The sequence below is a fragment of the Malaya genurostris genome, chromosome 2 (genome assembly GCF_030247185.1).
Source record: "Malaya genurostris strain Urasoe2022 chromosome 2, Malgen_1.1, whole genome shotgun sequence".
NCBI lineage: Eukaryota > Metazoa > Arthropoda > Insecta > Diptera > Culicidae > Malaya > Malaya genurostris.
In genome coordinates, this window is record NC_080571.1 from 326,743,014 (window position 1) to 326,769,497 (window position 26,484).

At 35.5% G+C, this 26,484-nt stretch overlaps 1 protein-coding gene across 9 annotated transcripts in view; it reads left to right on the forward strand.

Moving 5' to 3' along the window:
- Window positions 1-26,484, forward strand: part of LOC131431442 (uncharacterized) — a 400,265-nt gene that overhangs the window by 216,017 nt on the left and 157,764 nt on the right. For all 9 annotated transcript variants that reach the window (XM_058597155.1, XM_058597156.1, XM_058597160.1 and 6 more), the window contains one exon: window positions 16,291-16,340. In XM_058597155.1, coding sequence (XP_058453138.1) covers window positions 16,291-16,340 — 50 coding nt within the window. The remainder of the gene's footprint in view (window positions 1-16,290; window positions 16,341-26,484) is intronic.

Here is a 26,484-nt window from a genome sequence, read left to right on the forward strand (position 1 = left end):
GGTAGAAATCTATCACCTATTTCTTCTAATGTAAATAATCAAAACACAGGACCGCCTTGCAGTTCTTCTTTTAACGAAAACAATTTATTAATAGGTAGACCGGCCAAATCATCTTCTTCTAATGGCAGTCTACCTACAAATATTCCTTCAATGCCATTCGCTTCTTTAAATGAAGTCGATTAAGGCGATATAACTGAAAATAAATGATCTACCTACAAGATCAACTTTTTCAAATGATCATCCAAATGAATTCGACTTCATCACTTTTTGAAGCATTTCAAATCGGATGGAAATTTGCAAATAATATTATAATGAATTTAAAATTTAACAGTGATGTTAAATAATTATTTGAATATTTTAAATTGGAACGCTCGATCTTTGAAATCGAGTGAAGATGAATTTTATAATTTTCTCAAAGTTCACAAAATTCATACTGCCATTGTGACAGAAACTTTTCTTAAACCAAATGTAAAATGAAAAGTAATCCACATTATGTGGTTCATCGATTTGACAGGTTTACTGGAATGGGTGGTGGAGTTGCCATTTTTGTCCAACGGCAAATTAAACATCGAATTTTACCTTCTTTCAATACTAAAGTTATTGAAAGCTTGGGAATCGAAGTTGAAACCATTCATGGAATTTATTTCATCGCTGGAGCATATTTGCCATTCCAATGCACCGGCGAACAATTAAATTTCTTTAAAGGCGATTTGCAAAACCTTACAAGATATCGATCGAAATTTTTCGTAATAGGGGACTTAAATGCTAAGCATGTCCAGTGGAATTGTAGGCAAAATAACAGTAATGGTAAAATACTTCATAATCAACTCTCAGCTGGTTACTTCACAGTTCTTCATCCCAGTAATCCTACTTGTTTCTCTTCCGTGAAAAACCCGTCTACAATTGATCTGGTTCTAACAGATCAAAGTCACATTTGTAGTGAACCGATTACACATGCTGACTTTGACTCAGATCATCTTCCTGTAACATTCAGACTTTCCAACGAAGCTTTAATTAATCCAATTAGTTCTATTTTCAACTATCATAGAGCTAATTGGTTGGATTACAGATCTCACATTGAAAATCATGTGGATCATGAAACTATTTTAGAAAATTCTGCGGACATCGACACAGCAATTGATAATTTGAATCATTATATTATCGAAGCTAGAAATCTTTCAGTTCCCAAAGCTCAAACTAAATTAAATTCTCCTATCATCGATGACAATCTTCAACTGCTCATTCGGTTGAAGAATGTTCGTCGACGACAATATCAACGTTCTCGTGATCCTGCTATGAAAAACATAGTTAAGGATTTACAAAAAGAAATTAAACATAGATTTACTCTTTTGCGAAATGAAAATTTCGCTAAAGAAGTTGAACAAATTAAACCATATTCTAAACCTTTCTGGAAACTTTCCAAGGTTCTTAAGAAACCTCAGAAACCAATTCCTGCTCTCAAGGAAGGAAATCAAATACTTCTTACAAATGGTGAAAAAGCTCAAAAACTAGCTCAGCAGTTCGAGAGTGTCCACAATTTTAATTTAAACGTTGTGAGTCCTATTGAAAATGAAGTCTCACTGAAATATGATCATATTTCAACCCAAGTGTTATCACACGATGACATTATTGAGACGAATTTTGATGAAATTAAATCAATTATTAGGAAACTCAAAAACATGAAGGCTCCTGGTAATGATGGAATTTTTAATATTCTTATTAAAAATCTTCCCGATGTTGCCTTGAGACTCCTGGTTAAAATTTTCAACAAGTGTTTTTCATTAGCTTACTTCCCAAAAAGATGGAAAAACGCTAAAGTAATTCCTATCCTAAAACCTGATAAAAACCCAGCAGAAACATCAAGTTATCGCCCAATTAGCTTACTTTCTTCTATCAGTAAACTTTTTGAAAAAATTATCTTGTTGAGAATGATGTCTCATATAAATGAGAATTCAATTTTTTTACCAGAGCAGTTTGGATTTCGTCATGAACATTCAACTACTCATCAACTTGTCAGAGTAACGAACATGATAAAAGCAAATAAATCTTCTGGGTTATCCACTGGAGTTGCTCTTCTAGACATAGAAAAAGCATTCGACAGTGTTTGGCACAAAGGTTTAATAGCAAAAATGTCTGATTTCCAGTTTCCTATTTATTTGATCAAAATGATTCAAAATTATTTAACTGATCGTACTCTTCAGGTTAGCTATCAGAATTGTAAATCTGAATTGCTACCCGTACGAGCCGGTGTTCCGCAGGGTTCGAGTGTAGCTCCAATCTTGTATAATATTTTCACTTCTGATCTTCCAAATCTACCCGTTGGTTGTCAGAAATCGTTATTCTGTGACGACACAAGTCTGTTAGGCACAGGTAGAAATCTAAGAGTGATCTGCAGTCGCCTACAAAGAAGTTTAAATATTTTCAGTGATTATCTGTCAAAATGGAAAATTAAACCAAATGCAGCAAAAACGCAATTAATTATCTTTCCTCACAAGCCAAGAGCTTCGTTTCTTAAACCAAACAATAATCACATTCTCAAATTGAATGGCTTGGAATTGACATGGTCTGATCAAGCTAAATACTTAGGTTTAACGTATGACAAAAAACTCACTTTCAAGGATCACATTGAAGGAATCCAGGCAAAGTGTAATAAATATATTAAATGTTTATATCCTCTTATAAACAGAAATTCTAAGCTCTGTCTAAAAAACAAATTGTTAATTTATAAACAAATTTTCAGACCAGCCATGCTTTATGCGGTACCAATTTGGTCAAGCTGTTGTTCCACCAGGAAGAAAACGCTTCAAAGGATTCAGAATAAAATTCTGAAAATGATTCTGAAGCGTCCTCCCTGGTTTAGTACAAATGAGTTACACAGACTCACAAATATAGAACCATTAGATGTAATGTCATATAATATTATAAGCAAATTCCGACAAAAATCGATGCAATCTTCAATTGAATCGATTCGCTCTCTGTATTAGTTAGTAAGTTAGTATATAAGTTCCTTTTCCCCATTACACAATACAAGTAGGTTTAGAATTTTCCCTACACAAAAATCTCAGAATTGCGGAAGCAAATGATGTCTTCATGGTAATAACCAAATCATATATATATATATATATATATATAACAGGGCTGAAAAGTCACCACTTGTGGCTGAACACCCAATTTAAATCTTAATAATTTAATTTTAACTCATATTCCAATAAATAGTTATTAAAAAAAAAAAAAAAAAAAAAAGCTCAATCGTTTTCTCAAAAAAAAAAAACAGCCAAATCGAATTTCAGAAACAAAAATTCAAATTAAAATAAACTTATATTCCTATGTAAAATTAATCAACTTGATCCAATTCTGACTTCCGGTTCTGGAATTACAGGATTAAGAATTTGTAAAATTCAAACCGATATAGAAAATGACAATCTCGAAAAGCTTAAAAGTTGGACTCAAAACTATTGCAATTTATTCGTCATATGGTCATACGAATCGGTTTGGGTTATGCTGGTTCCTGAATACCGGTTCTGGAAGTACCTTAAATTACCGTAAACTCTAAAGTGGAACTTACTTCGACATATCATGGAATGTTTAATCGATTGTCAAACTTTTAGATTCAAATTCGATCCGAATTGCAGTTTCGACATTACAGAGTAAGCACTCAATCGCAAAATTGCCGCTTAAAACAACTTTATCATATCAAAGAACGCTAACCATCAACTCTTCACACGATTGAATCAGTGCCATCAAAGAGAGACGGATATCATCGCAGCAACAAAAACCCGGCATTGCTCATTTAACATAGAATAGACACCAGTGTGAAAGCGAATTTCTCTAGATGATATTTCTGAGAATCAAAGTTTAGCACGCTGCTGTGGGAATCCTCTCTGAAGCAAAAAAACGGTCGCTTATTCTCGTTTCGCGATCCGATTCTATACAGGCAGTCGATAATTGCGATAGAATCATTTCACTATTGCCGCATATTCGAACTATGTGCATATAACCTTTGTATAAGTGGTGTCTATGAAAATGTATGTGAATGTTCCACACAAGGGTTCTGAAATATTTCAACCTAGTACGAGAATCATCAAGTCGAATCATCGATTCGATTTTCTACGATAATTGTCAACTTCTCTCGTGGTAAATTCCACACAGTAACGATAATTATCAGACTGTATTTTTTTATGGTCCGTGAAATACTCAGAGTATGAAGTGGAGCGAAGAAATGTAGAAAAATTCACTTTCGGTTCTTGCATTGAGAGACTCGAGTTCTTGTAGCATCTTCTAACGGGTTGAAAATGTTGTATACAATATAGATTGCATGTCATGAAAACTGAAACACCGAAGAATATTCATGCAAAAACTACATGCGGATTGATAAAAAAGGTATCATCTCACTGCTAGGTGAATTAAGCACGTTTTTGCATTTATGATCTGAAAAAGTTTTTTTTTCGGTTTCGACGAGGAATTCGCAGTCGTTGTCATCCATCGAAACACCAAAAAACCTCGAAAAGTTCCGGTAAGATTTGATAGCCGGCCACTACAATCAAGAAATATGCTTCAGTGGAACGCCCCTATGAACAATATTGATGAAGAGAGTTAAACATAAATGATTGGTTCTGTGGTCCTACCCGGAATTCCTGAATTTCATCCATATTCGCCTTCCGGCTCCAGAATTACAAGGTGATGAAAGTCAAATAATCTAATCTGAAAACTCTTTCGAAATTCAGGTTTTGTAAGTTGTAGTATTATGAGTGTGAAAAATTTCCAACCTCCGTATGGTTGATGAAACAAGGATGGTATCATCTATATTGGTAATCCGAGTTGTTGGTCTGATTGATGACCAAACTCATTTACGGATTGAGTGTGATCAGATTAAAAATGAGTCACGATGTAGATGAGTCTCGATGATATTTTCGAATTTTTCTTGAAGGCCATTGCGAGCCTCTACAAAAAAATCCAGGCCCTTAGTATTAAAGTAATATCAGGTACAGTTTTGGTTACACTTAAACAAATTTTATAAATTTTATCAATTTCCCCGAAATCGCGCATTTACGTGATTCTTGAGTTTAAATGATCTATCTTAAACATAATAATACCAGTAGAATGGCTTGAGAACATCACTCAGCGATGTTCCAAAGGCCTACCAAGCTCACCACAGCAGTTCAGAGTTAGCAGATTGCACGACGAATAATTTTTCTAGCAGGTGTTGCAACTCCACGCTTCATCTCCATGTTGCTACCTTAAACTTACACTCATATGAAAAAAGTTAATTATTAATACACATTGAGAGAGACGTGTTGGAAGATTGAATTAAATTTTCATGCACGGTAAAGAATTAGGTGGTTTACATGCAGTTGTTAACTCTATGGAACGCTAGAAATTTGTAATGCTTCATTGTATAGAAATGCTTCATTGTATAGAAAAATTTCGTTTTAAATATCTGTAAATGTATGTTTGGTGGTTAGAAAAAATCATCATGATAGCTTGCGGTGGTTGTAAAAAATTGTCTTCCTGTTCACTTCATCTAAAGTTGATCCCTAATGAATAAAAATGATAAATCAAAAAGTTTATTTGAAGTTTGTCAACCTCAAAAACTACAGCTTTCATAAAACTAAGCAACATATAAATAACATATACTGTCTTATTTTTTATGGATTTAGTGGTCCATTTACTTATACGTTAATTGTCTTACGATAAAGATTCGTATCGATTAGTTCGAAAGGTGAAGGACCACCAAAACGTGGTTTAGAAAAACAATTTACTTATTCTTTTACTAAATTGTTTACTGTTCCCAATAGTTGATCGTTATTATATATTATATGTGCATATTGACGGTTTACATACGTCGGTTTTAAACTTTGCACTTATGCGATTGAACAGTCGAGTCTGATACGTATTAATAATTTCAAGGTTCTGTTTCAAACATTTGTATCGATTGTATATGATTTAGATTAGTGTCTAGCAAATTGTACTGCATTTACCTTTTCTTTCAGAGCCTTATAATAATAAATATAATTGCAACATAGTACCTTAAACCCAAAATTTTGTATCAGTTTGATATATTAATAAATACCACTGGTGACATATCAAAATCTGATATAATATAAATTGAATTATTTATGAACTAAGAAAGTGTATCTTTTAAAATATGTCATATTGCTTTCCTTATATATATATAGAAATGTTATGCAATCACTGTGAAAAACGATAACCGAGGCTCGACGGGTCGAGTGTCATATACCATTCGACTCAGTTCGACGAGATCACAAAATGTTTGTGTGGATATGTATGTCTGTGTGTATGTGATAAATAATGTTATCAATTTTTTCAGATTTTCACAAACTCAGATTCAAACGTCTTATAAATTTGAATTTAATACCAATCCAATTTCCGGTTCCGGACTTACAGGATCACATGCGCCTGAAATAGATAAAAATAGACAACCACTTCTCTCAGAGCTGGCTGAACCGATTTTCACGCACTTTGATTCAAACGAGAGGTCTTATTGTCTCATAGCTTGCTATTGAATTTCATCTCTATTCGACTTCCGGTCTCGGAATAACATGGTAATGTGTGCAAATCGATGAGAAAATGCGCACTCAATTTTCTCGGAAATTTCTTAACCGATTTTCACAAAGTAAGATGCAATAAAAGGATTCGAGATTCTTTAGAAAGTCGAACTGGATCTGACTTCTGGTTCCGGTATTAAAGCGTGATAAGTGAAAAGTTTTCAGTTTCATGAGTTTTTTTTACGAGTGATGGCGAAACGAGATGCAAATTTTTATAAAACTTCCTAGTAAATTCATCTAGTTCGCAGATCTTGTTTGGTGATAGATAGAGAAACCTACTTTTGGATTACTAGTCCCCGGATTCCAGTTCCGAAAGCAGCGATAATAGTGAAGAAAAGCTCCAAAAACGGAACTCAACTCGGATTCTCAGCAACGGTTTAACTTAAAGCTCTTATTGTCTTAAAAGATACTGTGCAATTTCATCCAAACACGACTTCCGGTTCCGAAAGTATATGGCGATAAGTGTCAAAACTTTCAAACCGTCATACAAAATTACGATACAAAACTGCTACGTGTTGGTATAGAAAAAGAAAACACCACCGCCTTTGCAAACGAAGCAAACAGCATGCTTTTTCGATTTCATATAGCGTGTATTTTAATCTATAATTTTCATGTGAAAAATCTGTAAAACTGTATCTGGAGAGCAAAAATCTGTATATGAAAATGATGAGAAATTAAAGCGCAACAAAATGAAAAAGTCATTAAATCGAGTCTGAGAATGATAGCTACTTTTTGATTAGAGGTAAACGTTTTTGTGTGCAAAAAAGACGAATGTATTTTAGCATGTAGTTTTTTCACTTCCTTGCTACTCGAAGAATGCTAATTGTATAAAAATGATGCCTACAAGAGTACCATAAAAATGAATTTACAATAAGAAAAACGTCCTTAATCCACCTAACAGTGAGATGATACCTTTTTTTATCAATGCGCAAATGTTTTTTGCGTGAATATTCTTCGATGTTTTTAGTTTTCAAGAAATCATTTTAATGACCGTCGTTTTTAATGACAGTTTGAAATTTCAACCACTCACTTTGTAATTTTTCAATTGCACCTTGTGATTTTGGAACTGCAAGGTATGAAACCTTAAAATAACTCCATTCAATCTAAACATGTGACAATCGATTACACTTTCCATGAGATGTAGAGGTGAGTTCTTCTTTAAAGTTTTTGTCATTATTTATGGTACTTCCAGAAACGATATTCAGACACCAGCATAACCCAAAATAGTTCGTATGTCGTATGTGTATACTGCCATCTTTCTAATACATATGTCATGTTCGAACGATTATTATTATATCGAAAAGTCATGAAAAAGGATGCTGTGCATAGGCTTTTAGGTGCTAAGAAACAATTACATGAAACAGTATTGAAAATCATGTTTCACTTTGTTCCGAAACATCGCTTTATCATCAAGTGCATAAAACTCCTACTACTGGAATAAGGCGAAAAGTCGCTTACACAAAAATATCGATATCTCCGGTAAACATGGACGGTTTTTTTTGTGAATCTTGAATAAAAAGTAGAATGGTTGAATGTTCCGTTTATTTATCGTCATTCTGAATAACTGTTTGAAATTTTAAACACACGTCACTCTGTAATTCCAGAAACGGAAGTAGTATCCGAGCGAAATTTGACAGCAGGCTATAGGGCCATAAAACCTTGCATTTAAACACAACTTCGTGAAATTCGATTTAGTAGTTACTGAGAAAAAGTAATGAGTTCTGTGTTGGAGCTTTCAGCCTGTTACTTCCGGAACCGAAAACTGGAAGCCGGTTCGTTTGGCCATTAATCGACATAACCTACAAAATTGTAACAGTTTTGAGCCAATTTTTAAAGAAATTTTCTCATTTTTGCTCTGACTCTCATTCTGGTACTTCTGGCACCGAGAACCACCTATAACCAATATAATCTCAATCAAGTTTTTTGGCCAATTACTACAAGACGTACACAACATAAATTCAATATTGCCACTTTAAAGGATATTATCCTTGTTTGCATTGTCACGTATAGAAACACGATCTCGACATTAGATTTTTTCTTCTTATCACCGTGTAATTTTTTAACCGGAAGTCATATCCAGATGAAATTCTATAGCGTTCTGTTAGTACGTAAAACCATTCATTTGAATCTAAGTTTGTAAAAATCGAATCAGCGATCTTTCGAGAAAGTTGAGTGTATATTTTTTTTAAATGTGTTCTATGAGAATGTATAACCTTTCGTATGAATTTAAATTTGTTAAAATCTGCATATTTTATATACATACACACAAAGATATACTTTTTGCGATCTCGATGAACTGAGTCAAATGGTCGGCCCTCCGGATCTCGATTCGAAAGTCGGTTGTAGTGATTGTATAGCCTTTCTGTTTAAGAAAGACAAAAAAGCTTCTGGCATAAAGCTCTGTGTTATGCGTTCTGAGAATCATCGAAGGACCTTTTGTACGTTGCAATGGTTTACAGAGTAAAGTGGGAAAAGATGCCGCACTTTTCTTTAAGTTAAGATACAATAAACAGGAAGTAACGAACCGTTAGTGTAAATATTTTTAAACATACTTTAATCATCACTTATTAATCCAATTGTTTTGTTTGACATTTTATACTAATTACCTTGTATCTCCTACACCAAAAGTCGGATCTGACTAAAATGCAAAATGTTTTATAGGATACTAAGACCTTTCATTTGAATCCTAAATGGTTCTTAAATTTCATTTGAATCTTAGATCGGTTCAGCCATCTATGAGAAAAATGAGTTCCATTATTTTAATTTCATTTCACATATCCTCCTTTAATTCCGGAACCAGAAATCGAATCCAAATGTTATTTAGGAACCGTTAACCGTTAATCGTTGCTGCAATCCGTTCAACTTTAAGACTCATGTTAGCAAAACCATTTGTTGCGTCGGGTTTCTTTTGCCCTTCTTGAGAAATTCTAATTTTTGCTAGAAAATGATGTTTTGAGTGCACCGTGTAAAATTGTTTGACTTTAATTATTATCTCAAGAAGGGAAGAAGAAACTCGACGCACCGAATGTTTTTGATTTTTGAATTCATTTTTACATCACGATCTTAACTGAAACGTTGCTAACAATAACTGTCAAAGTTAGGATTTGATCAGTGGCGCGACAAGTTAAGCCCGTATTAGAGTGAGTTGCGCTGCGGCACGCTTCGTGCGTGCGGGTCGTGATTGAAAAACTCATTGCTTCGAAAGTATTAATCTTTCCACTCTGAAACATTGCCAAGATTGAGTTAAACCTCTAAGGCTTCTTTTTTCAACTAAAAAAAAGAAAAAATATTAGGCCCAAGTTTGAATTTTTTTATTAATTTTTAACTTTTTTTTATTAAATAAACCATAAAGGTTGTTTTATGGAATCACTTATTTGAAAGCTAAGGAAAAGATGAACATTTCATGTCTTGGACGAATTTTTGTATCTTTATTAGATTTTTCAGTATAGGCTGTTGAAAAAAGGCTCTTTTTTGTAAACGCGAAACTTAAAAAAATCTTATCTCGAAAATTCCACGTACCACATTGACATACAAAAATAGTGTCGAATATTTTCGAGTTCTTTACCGAAAAAAAAAGATGAAAAAAAAATGTTGGGTGGCTGAATTTGCGTTTAATGCCCCATATATATTATATCAAAGGAAGAAACGGAACATGACTCGATCTAGGTAGGCATGAATATTTGAAAATTTTCTGAACATTCAAATTGATTCAAACTAGGTAGACATGGAAATTTGAAAATTTTCTAAACAACGTGTTTGCGAACCAGTTTCTTAGGTAAAGTTGGAAGAAATAGTCGTGTTATTCAATTTGTGCGAATTATAAAATAGAAGATTCCGACAGTATGATGGTATTGTGAACCAAACTTAAGGCTGGTACGCTGCTAAAAACATTGTAGGTATCTCTCAAAATTTCCCTACGATACCTTTTTGAGAGTCGAATAGCATAGTGATATTATATTAAGTTTTATTTTACCACAAATACTACTGCTTATTATCCAATTTACAACCGAATCTAATAGAAAACCAATCTCCACTATATTCAATACTTTTTCAATTCCAACAAGCTTTTAACAGGCTTAGCAGAAATATCGTGCGACGGAACAATCAGCGTCATCATCATCATCACGTCATAACAAACGATATTTTACAACCTTACTCCATTTAGAAGGCGACCTTTTCCGACCAACCCCAGGATACCCATAAAGGTGTCATCACACGTGAGAATCAGGCTACATTTCTTTACACTCTCACAATTTCACAGCCTACTTCCTGAAAACGAACCATTTTACACAGACCTGTTAGCAAAAGGTCGACACGCAGTGAATGCTAATGTAATAAAAATCACAATATTATACTTCTGGCGCAAATACAGTCATAAAAAAAACCCGGTCTTACACCTACACAAACGTCCACGCATTTCGACTGCCCTTTTTATCTCGCGATGTAATAATTTTCTTCCGCTATGATAACTTTGATATTTATAGACTCCATGCGCAGGACATCGGTCCTCAAGATTCGCAGTGCTCTCACGGAAAATGTAAAAATATAAAAACATTCATTGTGCGAAAAAAGATTTATCGAAGCGGTCCCATCTAATCGTCTTTTCGTTCTTTCACGTTTCACTCCTCGCCGAAATTCGCAAAATATTCGTACTTGCCTTTTATGCATTTCACAATGTGGGCAGTCAACCGAAAAAGTTGATATACAGATTAGATGCATTAACATATTGCTTGAATGCTTTTCGGTATGGATATGATGTTGCAATATGTGGTTATACGTGACAGAAAATTTCATTTTCACTTGCCTGCGCCACGATAAAACATCTAGCTGGACTTAACAAATTATCCAAAGTTATGTCCGGTCAGTCCTTGGATTCGGAATACAGTGCTTTCCAAATCTAAACATGCATGGTTGATGCATAGGAAATGCATGAAAATCAGAGCAAACTTTGACTGCCACAGTCCGGCAGTGTTCAAAATGGATTCGAACCAATCAAGTTTCATCCACCAGCTGGTAGCCGAAATTTTCGAAAACACATTCACCGGTAAGCCATCCGAGCTGCTTCCGTGGAACATTCCGCAGTACTTTTACGAAGCCTCCCAACGACAGTACCTTGAGAAAACTTCCGACAGTCAGCCTCATCCCGGGAGGATCCACTTTCCTGTGCTACCCGCTGACTCCTCACCGGTGCAGACTCTGCGGGACACACTGCTAAGCTGTGCCATCACTTTAGCGTCTTGTCTCAATATCAAAATCTTTCTAATAGTATCACGGAACGGTGCCACCGTGAAACGATTGAGAGAGTTAACAAACTGCTTTCAGCTGATTGTTGTGCCCCATCAAGGAGGAGAGCTTTTCGGATCAAACTTGGATACCCAAGAAAAACTTTGCAGTCATTTGGAAAATGTTCATATGATACCAGCGGTCGAGGTTGACGGAGTTCAAGATTGTGACGATGCTGAGGACGAGCAAAGTTTCGAGCAGATTCTAGAAAAAACTACTTCAGAAGGATTAGAATGGCTTCGCCGGCAGGAGTATGTTGGTGATGGAGATCAAGTGATGCTCTGCTACCGGTCGCTTCCGGAAGCTGATTGCGTAAACGCCTTTAAAATTTTAAACGTTGAAATTTTCTCCGAAAATCAATAAGAATTTGTAAAAATATGCTGGTTAAATAGCAAAACATTTCTAAATTTAAAGTAGCTCAGTGTTTATTGATCGGTTGATTTCCTACGGATGTAGGATCTGTCAGAAAAGAAACATCAACTGTTTGGGCTTCCGCTACTAAAGAGAAAAATCGATGGTGGTTTTCGATAACCAGTTCAACCGTTCGGTTGGCATTTAACTCAAGTGTCGCTTCATATCTAATCCGAGCTGTCAATTGAAAACATGCCTAAAGCTTTTTTCCTCCGATCAAAGTAATGCTGGGAATTGAAAGGGAACCAACCAACGATTTTGCTTCCTACTTTGTCGCTATGCTACTAATCTGGGATAAACCGCTTTCGTTCTTTTTTTAAAAGATCCCGCGTTTTTTTTCACCATCGGAGACTGGTTGTTATCTTATCGTGGAAGATCCCAGCGAGCTTATTTCCATTAATGTTTCTTGTAAGCACTTTCCATCGACGTTCGGAAAGTATTTATTCTTCCAGAGCTTCCACTGAACCTGGCACGTGTTTAACCCGGCTAACAATCACTGATGTAATTTCTTCCGGAAGTTGATAAAACGAAATAATTAACTCCTGCGTTCAAAAAAATAATTTTTTTTCCTAAAGGCAAAATCTTTCCGAAGTTTCTAGAACCGGCAACTGAGATCCAATTAGACCGTCACACGGTCAGCTGCCATGGACGCTAAAATTAAGCCAATCTCAGCAACGCCAATTGGATCAAAATATTTACCCCAAATTTAGAACTTTTCAGAATATTTACTTTCGGTGCTTATCTCCCCCGCTGCTACAGCCATTGTCACATCCGTTGCTTGAGGCATCTTTATTCTCCGAGGCAAAGGAACAGTTAGCAATTTTTTTCTGGTGTGGGAAGTGAATAACGAAACAAATACGCTTGTATAACTGATATAAAATTCATCAGACGAAACGTTCGCTTCCTGATAGGCAGCACAGTTCACCCTCGAACCAGCTCCTGAAATACAACACGCGCTGTACGCGTAAACAAGGAAAGGCTATTAAACAATAATGATGGTAGAATAGCTAGTTCAAACAAGTTCAAATATTGAAATTTATTTCAAACATTCGCCCTTATTCTGAATAACGTCGTATCGATTTTACGATCGTATTTCATTTGTATTCCTAATAACGCTAGCAAAATCAAAGGTAGCTAGGATTCGATCGAACCACATTCGATCGAAAAATCAAAACGTCGTTATTCAGAATAAGGGCGATTATGCTTCACGCGACCAATTATAAGTTACTTTGAATATTTGCCTAAAAAGTAAACAGAACCCGATACGGAGTGTGTCGATGAGTTTGAATTAAACCACGTATCGAATTCAGTTCACATTCAATTTCAAGAACCAAAACAGAAAGAAAATTTTACCCTCGAGAAACATAACGTTCATTACGCGGTTAACAATGCGAATAAAATACATAGACTAGATTTTTCTAGCCATCTTTTCTGGAACTAATAATGATGTAGGTTTAATGTGCATACGGATGGAGAAAGGCTATAACATGGTTAACAAGTAAAATCTGTCCTTCGAAGATATTTCAAACTGTTATACCATGTGATGCCATACCTTAAACAGTCATGTTGCACTCTTAATTGCTTGTGAAGCCTCATTTGGAATGGATTCTTGAATTGAATTTGGATCCTGGATTCTGATCTTAATTTTAGGTTTACAATTTAGTTTCAGAATTAGCTTTCGAAATTAGTTCCAGAACACCGGTTCGAAAGCTAAAACTAAGATTCGATAACTCAATCCTAATTTTTTATTCTAGAACTGGATTGGTGCCACAATTTAAGTTTGGAATTCTAGAATTCAGGAGAAATTCTGGAACGAAATTCTAGATCTGAATTTCAGACCAGATTTTTGAAACTGACTTCTGAACCAAAATTTAATTCGTAAAATCAGTTTAGAAATCATTTCCAGAGTATAGGTTTAGAATTCAGAAACTGCATGGTGGAATTGAATTTGGTTCTTGAGTTCTTGAACTAAGGAGTGTATTGAAAATAAGCTATCTACATACATTTGTGTTGTACGCATGTATTTGTGATGGTTTTTATGCTCAGGTCACAGCATGCTGGAGCCCTTTCATTTGAACCGAAGTTTGTGAAAATCGGTTCAGCCATCTCCGAGAAAAGTTAGTGCAAAAAAAACGTTACATACACACATACACATACACACACACACACACACACACACACACACACACACACACACACACACACACACACACACACACACACACACACACACACACACACACACACACACACACACACACACACACACACACACACACACACACACACACACACACACACACACACACACACACACACACACACACACACACACACACACACACACATACACACAGACATTTTGCGTACTCGACGAGCTGAGTCGAATGGTATATGACACTCGGCCATCCGGGCCTCGGTTCGAAAGTCGGTTTCCACAGTGATTGCATAACCTTTCTATATGAGAAAGGAAAAATACTTCGCTGAAACATTTATAGCTTCTATAAATATCCATGCTTATTCAAACTCTTCCATTTGTTAGCGAAAGATTGACCTAAAAACAAGTGAAAAGTTATAAACGAAAGCCGCTTTGAGAAGGATTAAAATCTCGTGATCAACCGGAACTGCCATGCACACAGAACTCTCTTGCCAAATCATTTAGCAAACAGAACTTCTAAATGAACTAGCAAATGGCAAGGGTTTCTATTTGTATTTCTTCTGTGCCGATTAGGCAAATTTCCAGCGACGCCAAGTTCTGCATAAAATTAGCATTATATCACTACTGCACTAGTTCACAAACGGTAACAGCTTTAATCCGAATTTGATGAATTTCATTGCAGCTCCGTCCGTTGGTCGTTCCGCGCTCCAAAAAAAAAACGGAAATACTTCACAAAATTGCCAGTCTATTATTTGCTCCGTTTTTTCATTAATTTCATTCGTTTTTCCACTGGCACCGAGGATGGCATTAAACCCTATCAAAAAAAAACTCCAACGAATAAAATGAAGGAGTGGAAAATTGGAAGCCTAGCGTTGCTGGTTCATTCGGCAATTTGGGCTCTTCAACAAAATTGAATTGCTTCGATTCAGTTCGTATTTTTTTTTCGATCGAACTCGAATATTGAAACTTTTTCGTTCTTTCATCTGGAAAAAAAAGTTGCTTTTGCGACTCATTTCGTGCTAAAGTTATATGCTGCTTACCTTCGCAGAAGGTGCCGAGAATGAAAATTGAAAAATCGGCTCAATTTGTCTTTCACCGAGCAGTACTGAGAAATTCTCGGCAAATGCCTTGTACCTAATGGATAAATGGATTAGTTGGATTCGGAGACTAGTATAGTAGAAAAACATTCATTTACAGTGACTTTGTCATAACACGGATGAAACTACTGACTGGGATGAAATTCTTCATCTTAGTTGGATATAACTTTGAAAATTTTAGTATTAAACTGAACACTAAATATAATTATTACTTCAAATAAAACATGATTCTTCGTAATCATAAATTATGATTGACAAGAAACTTGGAGGATTCATCACTTCCACCCGAGAAGTTATCCGCGTGAAGAACTTCTGAACTTTATTTTCCACCTGACAAATTACAGTAATAAGTAACCGTATTATTTGGTTGATTCTCAAGAAGGTCAGATCTCTAAGTCCAGCAGAAACATGGCGTGCGAGTATTATCAGTGACCCACACCGAATACTCTTTTTGTGCTTTCAACCAGAAAATAGAACGTCACTCTGAGCTTATTTTACCAATACCAAATCCACTTCAAAGTACGAAACAAGTTCACTGGATTGGTTGAATGGAACTGTCAACGAAAGTAAACCAAGCATTCGATTCCAACGGAATCATCATTCAAGGACGTGAGATTATTTACGCAGGCAGGATGAGAAATAGGAATATTTTCGTTACCGTACACTCGTAGACTAAGAAACGAAACACACATCAAATCAGAAACCCTTTCAAAATGTGAAACAATTCTACTTTCAATTTCTAAATGTTCGCTTTCTTTTTCTTTATTACTTTCAGGCCTTCATCACGCTTCCTCGCTCGGAAACATAGAAGCATCTTCGTCACAGGTGAGTTCCACTTTCATACGCTCGTTTAAGTTTCGATTTCTGTGACAGAAGCATACGAACGAAAGTTTCCAAGACCGGCAGGATTTTTTCCATTTTGAACTTATGTTAAGCGAATTTGAAAAACAATTTTCCGATTCATTGGACACAAACATGTGGTATACGCCTTTTTCCCAGCATGTCGTAGCGGATGGCCAATATAAGCTGACTGTTGATGTTACACCGTAGTATGACACTGCAACCAATGTCAGAAGCATAAAAATCGAAAAAAAAAGTTAATGGATTGATGATTGATAAATGGAAACAGAAAAACAAAAAAGACAACAGTTACAAAAATGTTAAATATAACCAAACCAATCACAATGACCGAGCAGAACGAAATGACAATACTGACCCAAATGTCCAAAATGGCAAAAACGACAAATATGACTGAGTGGAAATATATATTGGAGAAGCCAAATGAATGAAAAACTTACCAGTCGTGTTTTAGAGCTGTGTCTATCACAAGGCTTAGGGTGGCGAAATGGTAGCGCATATGCAAAGCAAAGCCTTGGCATTACATTCCTTTTGTGGAATTTGGCCTTTCTGTTTCAACAGACTTCGCAGCCGATTCTTAGTGTACCGAATCATTGCATGGCTAGTACTATGGATCCTACTGACACTAAGAATCCTTCCAGGTCGGGGCTCGAACATACGACAACTGGTTTGTAAGAGCAGCGTCCTATGCATTGAACCGCCAACCCGGGTAAATGCACGGAATGCATAAGAATGCAGGTTCGAGTCCTGTTTATGAGCGTATCTTTTTCCAAAAAATCATCTTTTCTGAATATTTTTCATTCATTTGGCTTTTCCAACATATGTTTCCACTCAGTCATTTCAAATGCTGAGCTTAGTTATGGCGACTTTACGTCAAACCAAATAAAAATTATTAACTTGACAAATATGAGAAAATTGAAAAACTTATGAACGAAATTAAAATAAAAAAAAAAGATAAACAGAATTGTGCAGTTAGTGGAATTCATATCAGATAATCTAAAGTATTTGGAAACTTAGGAACTGACAAATAAAATTGCATATTTATGAGCAGTGAATAATCACCCCGATTCTGCAATCCGACGGATTTGTGATACGAACGAATCTACACTTTCGTTTGAGTTCGAATTTTGCATTCTTTATTCCGCTCGACTTGTATGATTCGATCGACGCCCGGCGAACGACCAAAATTAGGTTAAAGGCGGGTATAAATAAACGATATAAAAAAAAAATTCGATCGACTCTCGTTCGGGAACACTTGAAATTTCGAACTCTAACCATCAAAGCTGTCAACACTACTTACACGTTCTTTTCATATTATGCATTTATATAACGAAACCATCACACTTGTATAAACAAATTAGAACGATTCTAAACCGAACAAAAGTAATACGTACGCAAGTCGATTGAGTAATGTTCGAAAATTTAACAACTCGAACGTATGATATTCGAGTTCATACCCAACTCGAACGGAATGCAGAATGGAAATTGCACATTCGTTCGGAATATTTCGAATCGATCGACGTACAGAATAGTGGTGAATGTGAAATCTCAGAATACCTCTCGGAAAGTAAAAGTCGTGAAATTGAGTAACAAAAAGTGCAGGTGTGTAATGTCAAAGACATAACTGGATGTCGTGAATACGAATAAAACTGGCACTCTTACTTTATACTTACGAATATAAATTAGTTGATCGATAGTGTGAATTGTGCAAGTTTTGCCCTTTTACACTACTAGAATTTGAAACGATACAGCTAAACTACAGTACAGATTAGTTACATTAAACATTCTGACACACAAATATTACGAAATAACCAGTATAGTTCCTTATGATAAAATAATGGTGGTTTTAAAAAGAACCTTTCATGAAGGCGTTCGTGATGGAGAGGACGAGTTTAGTTCAAATTCTGATGGATACCGCTGACTTCCGTCTTCTATTTCCAGGATGACCTGTTGTCCGTGATTTTGCAGAATGTTCCACATTGTTGTCCATTTTCCGTTGTATTTTGCTCCAATGCAAACGACCACCAACAGGATGATGTAATCGATCTTCTTCGAAGGGAAACTGGCTCTGCGACCGAAGTCCAAATGAAAGCATTGACGACTGGTGCTCCCGACGATTGAAGTCCAAATGAAAGCACGACCTAAGCGTTTGAGGCTTTATACCACGCAAAAGGTTTGCTTTCATTGCCAACTGCTTCACCGGACAACTGAAGTCCAAGTGAGAGTTGCGGTTTTTAATCACACAGAAGGTGCACTCTCCGAAGCTCCTGGTTGATTAAATCATTCCCACGACATCTGCTTCCATCCAACGCACAAGAAGAAATGATCGATTTTCGACCACGGTTCCCCTTTTATACGCAGTCAGTTGAAGATATGTGCCTGACTACCTTTTAATCGTCGTCCTTGCGCGAAAAACCCAAGCGAAGTAAAGAGTTTTCCGCGTTGTTTTCAAATTTCGAGAAAACTTAATTTTTGAGTTGTTTGTGGTTATCTCACTATATTCAAAATATTATCCTAAATTCCTGATCATATTTTTGATGAAATGGTGAAAGAATTATGTTGCTGCCGTTATTACAAGTCGAGATATTCACGATTAAGTTCTGCCCATTCTTCCATATGGCTAATTTTGAAAAGGCACCCCATAGTAAAGTAAGTCGTATTCACGACAAAAAAAAAACTGAAAAATAGAACAAATTGCTAAACTGTGAACCCAAACGTAGAACTGAGACACTATAAAATGACGAAACAGATAACGGAAATAAATAGGAAATATGTTTAGTAGCAGTTGATCATTGCTTAATGAGTAACTAAGTAGCTAAGAAACTAACAGATTGTGAACATGAAAACAAGGGAAACTTTCGAAACGAAAAGCAGAGAAGTTGAAAAATTAAAAAGTGAGCAATTCCAGAGATGCTTAGCAGATCCTCAGACTCGACCTTCTCCGATTTGGATGAAACTTTGCACATGGCTTCAGTATGGCAAGCCATAAGTTTTAAACTGATTGAGTGGTCAAGCCGACTCACGACTGATTATTAAAAAGAAAAAAGTTTACATTTTCCCGGTTTTTAAGAAAGGCAACAAATCAGATATTACAAATTACCGTGGAATAGCCTCCCTATGTGCTGTTTCCAAGTTATTTGAAATCCTTGTTCTCGACTTCATAACTCATAAGTTCAATGACTATATATCTGAAAATCAACACGGATTTATGCCTAAACGGTCAACATCTACTAACCTAGTAACCTACACATCTTTTATCATGCAATCCATGCAATCTCGTCTTCAGGTAGACGCTTTCTACACTGATTTTTCAGCGGCATTTGATAAAATAAACCATCAAATAACAATTGCTAAACTTGACAGACTTGGCTTTGGTGGTTCTTTACTGAATTGGATGCATTCATACCTTACTGGTCGTGAGATGTTGGTAAAAATAGGAAACTGTACAACATCACCGTTTGCTGTGTGTTCTGGAGTACCTCAAGGAAGTCACTTAGGACCGTATATATTCTTACTCTACCTTAATGATCTGCACTTCTTACTGAAATGTTTCAAACTATCATTTGCGGATGACTTCAAACTCTACCATCTGATCAAAGAACAAGAAGATGCACACTTTTTGCAAGCTCAATTGAATACATTCGTTGAATGGTGTCACTCCAACAAGATGGTATTAAACGCCTCTAAATGCTCCGTCATATCATTTTCCCGCAGGCACTCAGTAATACGATATGACTACAATCTTTCGCGTAATGTTCTTAAGCGTGAATCGTTCGTGAAAGATTTAGGAGTTATTCTGGATGATAAACTTAATTTTAAAAATCACATTGACTACGTGATTTCGAAGGCATCAAAAGGCTTCATATTTCGAATTACCAAAAATTTCGCTAACATACACTGCTTGAAAACTCTTTATTGTGCACTAGTTCGATCATCGCTTGAATATGCTGCTGTCGTTTGGTCACCTCATTATCAAACTGATATTGATCGTATTGAAGCTGTTCAACGCAAATTCATTAGGTTTGCTCTCCGAAATCTACCATGGAGAGACCCATTAAACCTTCCAAGTTATAATGATCGTTGCCGACTGATCGAACTGGATCTGCTGTGTGTTCGTAGAAACGTCTACAAGGCTGTTTTCATCGCTGATTTAATACAATCACATATTGATTGCCCTGATCTCCTACGATTGGTCAACTTTGACATCCATCGTCGCAATCTTCGTTCACATCCATTTTTACGAATCCCTCGTGCTAGAACTAACTACGGATATAATGAACCGTTTCTCAGTATGTGTCGTTTGTTTAACAGTTGCTCGCAGGTCTTTGATTTTCATCTCTCGCGTAATGCAATAAAACGCTTATTCAACGATTCCTTAACTATCCAGTAAATAAATGTTCACCATCTTCATTGGAAACTAATCAGATTCGCCGAAACTAACCTGTTCGTCCTCCCTTTCATTTTCTCCGTCTTCCACCATCTTTTCGTTCACTAATTAGATCTACATGCCGGTTCTAACCCCGTCGTTCGTCCACGCTTACTCACTGCTCCCTCAACTAACCTTCTTCTTCCATCTTCATATCCACTTTGCTCTTCTATCCCGCCTTTCAAGGAAGCTGCTCTGTAATGCTGTATTATTGTGTCATCAACTAGTTATAGAGTTAGTGATTTAGCTTTAACTGTTAGTTTTAATTGTTAGTTTTAAACGTAAATGTATCTGTTGGATCATTGTAATCTGTTGATACAAAAGATGAGGAGGTTTTATGCCTGCTGGAGAGAGAGATTGCTATAATTCATCTCCATCGGGCTTTTCCCTGCTCCCCAAAATAAATAAATAAAAATAAATAAAAAGGGCGTATGTATTTTTGCATGTCACCAAAATTGCTATTTTCAAATCATTGTAACTCGGAAACCGTTAATTGTACAAAAATGGCGTTCAGGAAGAAGTTGTAGGGAATCAATTGGGCACTCTAAACAAAATATATACTGAAAAAAAATTTTGATTTTTTCACAATAATTGTAAAATTCCGAAAAAGTTAAACAAAACAAAAGCATGGTTTTAATTTTTTTTTTTGATAATTTTTATTTTAAAGCTGTTATTAAAATCTACAGATTGATGGCTATCCCATCCGTGCCTTTTGAAAAATGAAGAAGTTACAGCTACAGCAATTTACAGATATATTCGAAATTTCAAGTTCTCGTTGAAAGATAATCATTTAAACAGTAGAATATTATTCTACAGGTTGAAGGCAATAAAATTGTTCATGATTCCCTTTCTTCTAAAAGTAGCTGTTCTTGAGATTCTTGGATATTTAATTATAACACCATTTTTATATTTCCATGAATTATTTATTTGCTTGCTATATCTACAATTATTACATGTACATGAATAATTCTCAATTATATTTAAGGTTTTATTTAAGTCTGACGGAGCTGCCTCGCAGTATAAAAACAGAAAAAAAATATGCAAGTCTCTGTAAATTTAAATTAATATATATCATTGATGCTGAGTGGCATTTTTTTGCAACTTCTCATGGTAAAGGACCATGTGATGCACTCGGGGGTAATTTAAAGCGAATGGCACGACGTAAAAGCTTGGTTAAACTACATGAACATCCAATCACAACTGTAAAACAATTATATGAATGGGCAGGGCAGAGACGTCGAGAGGCATTCACGACCATGTCTTTTTGTTACGTGTCACAAGAAGAATATGAACGGGATGTGACCGAGTGGAGTAGTGTTTATAAGGATACCAAAATGATTCCAGGCACACAGAAATACCATTCTTTCGTTCCGATTTTAGAAACCACAATTGTCACAAGACTCATACAATTTTCAAAAACTTAAAACCTTAAATATAATTAAGAATTATTCATGTACATGTAATAATTGTAGATATGGCAAGCAAATAAACAATTCATGGAAATATAAAAAATGGTGTAACAATTAAATATCCAAATTTCTAAAAAACAGCTACTTTTAGAAGAAATTTATTGCCTTTCACCTGTGAAATAATATTCTATTGTTTAAATGATTATCTTTCAACGAGAACTTGAAATTTCGAATATATCTGTAAATTGTTTTAGCTGTAACTTCTTCATTTTTCAAATGGCACGGATGGGATAGCCATCAATCTGTAGGTTTTAATAACAGCTTTAAAATAAAAATTATCAAAAAAAAATAATTAAAAGCATGCTTTTTTTATTTAACTTTTTCGGATTATTTTGTAATTATTGAGAAAAAAAATCGAAAAATTTTTTCAGTGTATATATATTTTTAGAGTGCCCAATCGATTCCCTACAACTTCTTCCTGAACGCCATTTTTGTACAATTAACGGTTTCCGAGTTACAACGAGATTTGAATAAAAGGCAATTTTGGTGAAATGCAAAAATACATACACCCTTTTTAAAAATCAGTCGTGAGTCGGATTGACCTCTCCATCGGTTCAAAACTTATGGTTTGCCATACTGAAGCCATGTTCAAAGTTTCTTCCAAATCGGAGAAGGTCGATTCTGATTTTGTCAATTTTTCGTCTACTCATTTCTGGAATTGCTCAAGTGGATGAAATCTAAACAAAGAGAACATTAATTGTGTTAGACAAATTTCTCACTGGAACGCAATTGGCAGCACACTCATAAATTTGAATAAAACATTCTTGACATGTAGGCTTTGTTCAAAAACGTCTCATTGTATACTTTTTTTTTTATTCGAGAATATAATGTTTAAGGCACACTGCTTAAGCTCTAAGATGCCAAGGGCTTTTACTAATTTAAAATTTACGACTAACTTAAAACTAGGGTTGTATCATTAAGTAATGTAATATTTGGGTCGCAGTGGTTGACTTTGGCAGATCCAGCCTTCATGTGGTGATCGGCCGGTGAATTGAATATTTCATGAGAGTCTTCCATATAGCGTTGGTGAATATTCATGTTGGCCGCATTCTTCGGTCCGTGTGGGTCCGCGGGAAACACCCCCATCATTGTATACTTTGTTTTTTTTTTACCATAATTTATCTAGATTGTCTTTTGAAAAGGGTCAAGCTTTTTCAGCAATTTATTGTAAACAGTTATTTTAGAAAAATTACAAATCGCACAAAAAAGTATCATATTAGTGATTTTCACAAAATCAGTCTTATTTTTGAATGAAAACACTGAAAAAGTTCCTAATCGATTCCTGCATTGAAAAATATTGATTTTAACAATTTGAAATCATTTTACAAAAAAAAAACATTTTTGATTTTGAAGAAGTTTTATTCCAATATAGGTGAGTCTGTTACCTACCATCCGTTCCTACATTGAAAGATAGGCACTTTGAAGGAAAGGAAAATTTTTCTAACAAAAACTTTTTTTTGTACAAACTGATTTTTTTCAGTGACTTTTTATGGAAGGAAACATAATATATATTTTTGTAAATAGAACTAAAATCTTACAAATCGTTTTTTGTCAATGTAGGATTCAAATAGACGAATCTCACGCCAAACCGTATTCGGAGTTGGCAGCATATAGTCCAAAATTGATCTAGACTGTCTTTTGATAAGGACTAAACTTCTTTTTTACCATCTTTTTTGCAAATAATTATCATAGCAAAAATGATAAATCCAACAAAAGATTGTTGTCCCAGTGATGTTCACAAATTTAGTTAAATTTTCAAATGAAACTACTGAACAAATAATTTATCGAACCCTCTTTTGAAAAAATCGATTCCCCAAATTTGAAGTCAAATTACAAAGAATATTATTTTTTATTTGAATGAAAGTGTCCCTAAATAGATAATTATGTTCCCTGTCAAAATTCCATGTGTTGCAATATGAGCATTTTAAGAGAAAAAAGTTTTTCTAACAAAAACTTTCTCTGATCCAGCACTGATGCTTTTTGCCGTAGCTTCTCATCAATTTCCAAGTTCCCGATGAGAAGAGAAGGATAAAAGAAACAAGGAAGGAAATTGTAAAGTAGGTGAGGTAGGAACAGAACAAAACATAAAGAAACAAATCTTTCTGCATCCCCGAAAGGATGCGGAACGATCTGCAGGTGCCAAAATGCACTGTTAATAAAACCTCCAGCCCCCGAGAAAATTTAAAGATTTTACAAAAGCGACACCATTCTGAATTCCCGAAAGAATGCAGAAAGTTTCGCAGTATGTACATGCAGAAGTAAATTCGGCACCAAATAAGAGATGCCTTACAATCTGCTAAAACCCATCAAGGTCAATACAGAAAGGATTCATTCACTCCAGGAGGAACGATCAACCTCTCTGACTATAGCTCCTTACCACATTGGGTGAGACACGATAGAATATCTTTTAATTTTAGCTCCACATATACAGACTCAACCATATATGGATAACCAAAAAAACCCGGTTACTTAGTTGCGTCAATGCGGTATAGTTACATATCAGATGATATGAAGTACCGTAATCGCATTCACACAAATCACACAAATAATTCTCAGTGCGCTGAAGAGTAGCCATGTGAAAATTGAGTTTTCAATATCCGGTCAGAGCTCTGACAATAATACTGCAATGATGCTTGAAAAAATGCAGTAGACACCTTGACATTTTCAGATTTAAATTTGGTAAAAATGTTTTTATCTGAGCGCAAGTTTGCGTGTTTGGATGCAGCCCAAGAACGAATCTTGTGCTTTATCCAACTAGTTGAAAGTGGTAAAGCTGGTTCAGGACCAACAAAATCATTCGTTGCACCAGCTCTAGCGAACTAAGGAGTGTATCGGAAATAAGCTATCCACATACATTTGTATTGTATGCATGTATTTGTGATGGTTTTTTATGCTCAGATAACAGCATGCTGTGCGTTTGGCTGTCAGCTTTCGTTTGTTTACTTGTTTGTGTGGTTTGAATTCTGCGTTTTCAAAATGTCGCGCATTGAAAAGGAAGTGAAAATTAAGGTTCTGGACACATGGCTAAGTGAGAAGGGTATTACTATGCGGAAATTGGCTAAGCGGTTTGGAATTTATCATGCCAGTGTTAAAACCATCATTAATAAGTTTGGGGAACACTATTCTTCGGATGAGCTGCCAGGAAGAGGTAGAAAACTCGGTTCTTCCTACCTGAAACTGGACCAGAAAGTGATATTTCTAATCATGAAGAACATATCAATGTCAATACGTGATTTGGCCAAAAAAGCCGAAACGAGAGTCGGAATGATCCAGCGTATCAAGAGATGAAATCACCTGAAGACCTACAAAAAGTAGAAAATCTCGAAGCAAAGTGTAGAACAGAAATAGCGTGCAGCAACAAGGGCCCGGAAATTGTATTCGCGTACTTTACTGTGGTCGTTGGGGAGGATGTGAGCGATGCGGACAGGTCGATTCAAGTGGAGAAATTTGGCCGAAAGCTACTGGTATGGCACGCAATATGTTCCTGTGGTTTGAAGTCAACCATTGTTTACACTATCGGAACTATAAATGTAGAAATCTATCGATCTGAGTGTCTCCAAAAGAGATTGCTGCCTTTATATAAGTAGCATAGTAGCACCTCCACTGTTTTGGCCGGATTTAGCGTCGGTTCACTATGTCAAAACCACTCTCAATAGGATTGCGGAATTGGGTTCATCCGTCCAGAAAAGGCGATGCAACACTTGTCCGGAACTTGATGAAGAAAGTTCGATCAAAAGTTCGAAAATTCGTGAAGGAATACCTTAAATTTTGTCCGGTTTTCATAATGCTCAAGTTTAACCTCGTACAATAAAGGATCAATTTTTAGTTTGAATAAAATATCGTTTTTTATCATAATTTGAAAGAAAATTTTGTGGATAGCTGATTTTCGATACACTCCTTATGTGTTCATCAAGTTGTCGTTCCAAATAGCAACATTAAAATCAATTTTTTTTCTTTTCGTAAATCAATTGACTGAGAAACGATAAAATAAGAAAGCATTTTAATAGATTAAGGAATACTGGAATAGACAACAAAATGAAAAATTGTATTCAAGTATGAAATTAAGCAAGAAAAAAACTGTTTAAACCGAAACTCAAAATAAAGAACTTGCAGATCATCAGATAAATTAGCTACCTGCAAAACTGATTCACTGCCAGCAGTATTCTAATACCTCAGAAACGGAAAAAACTTGAAATGAAAAAAAAAGAAATTAAAT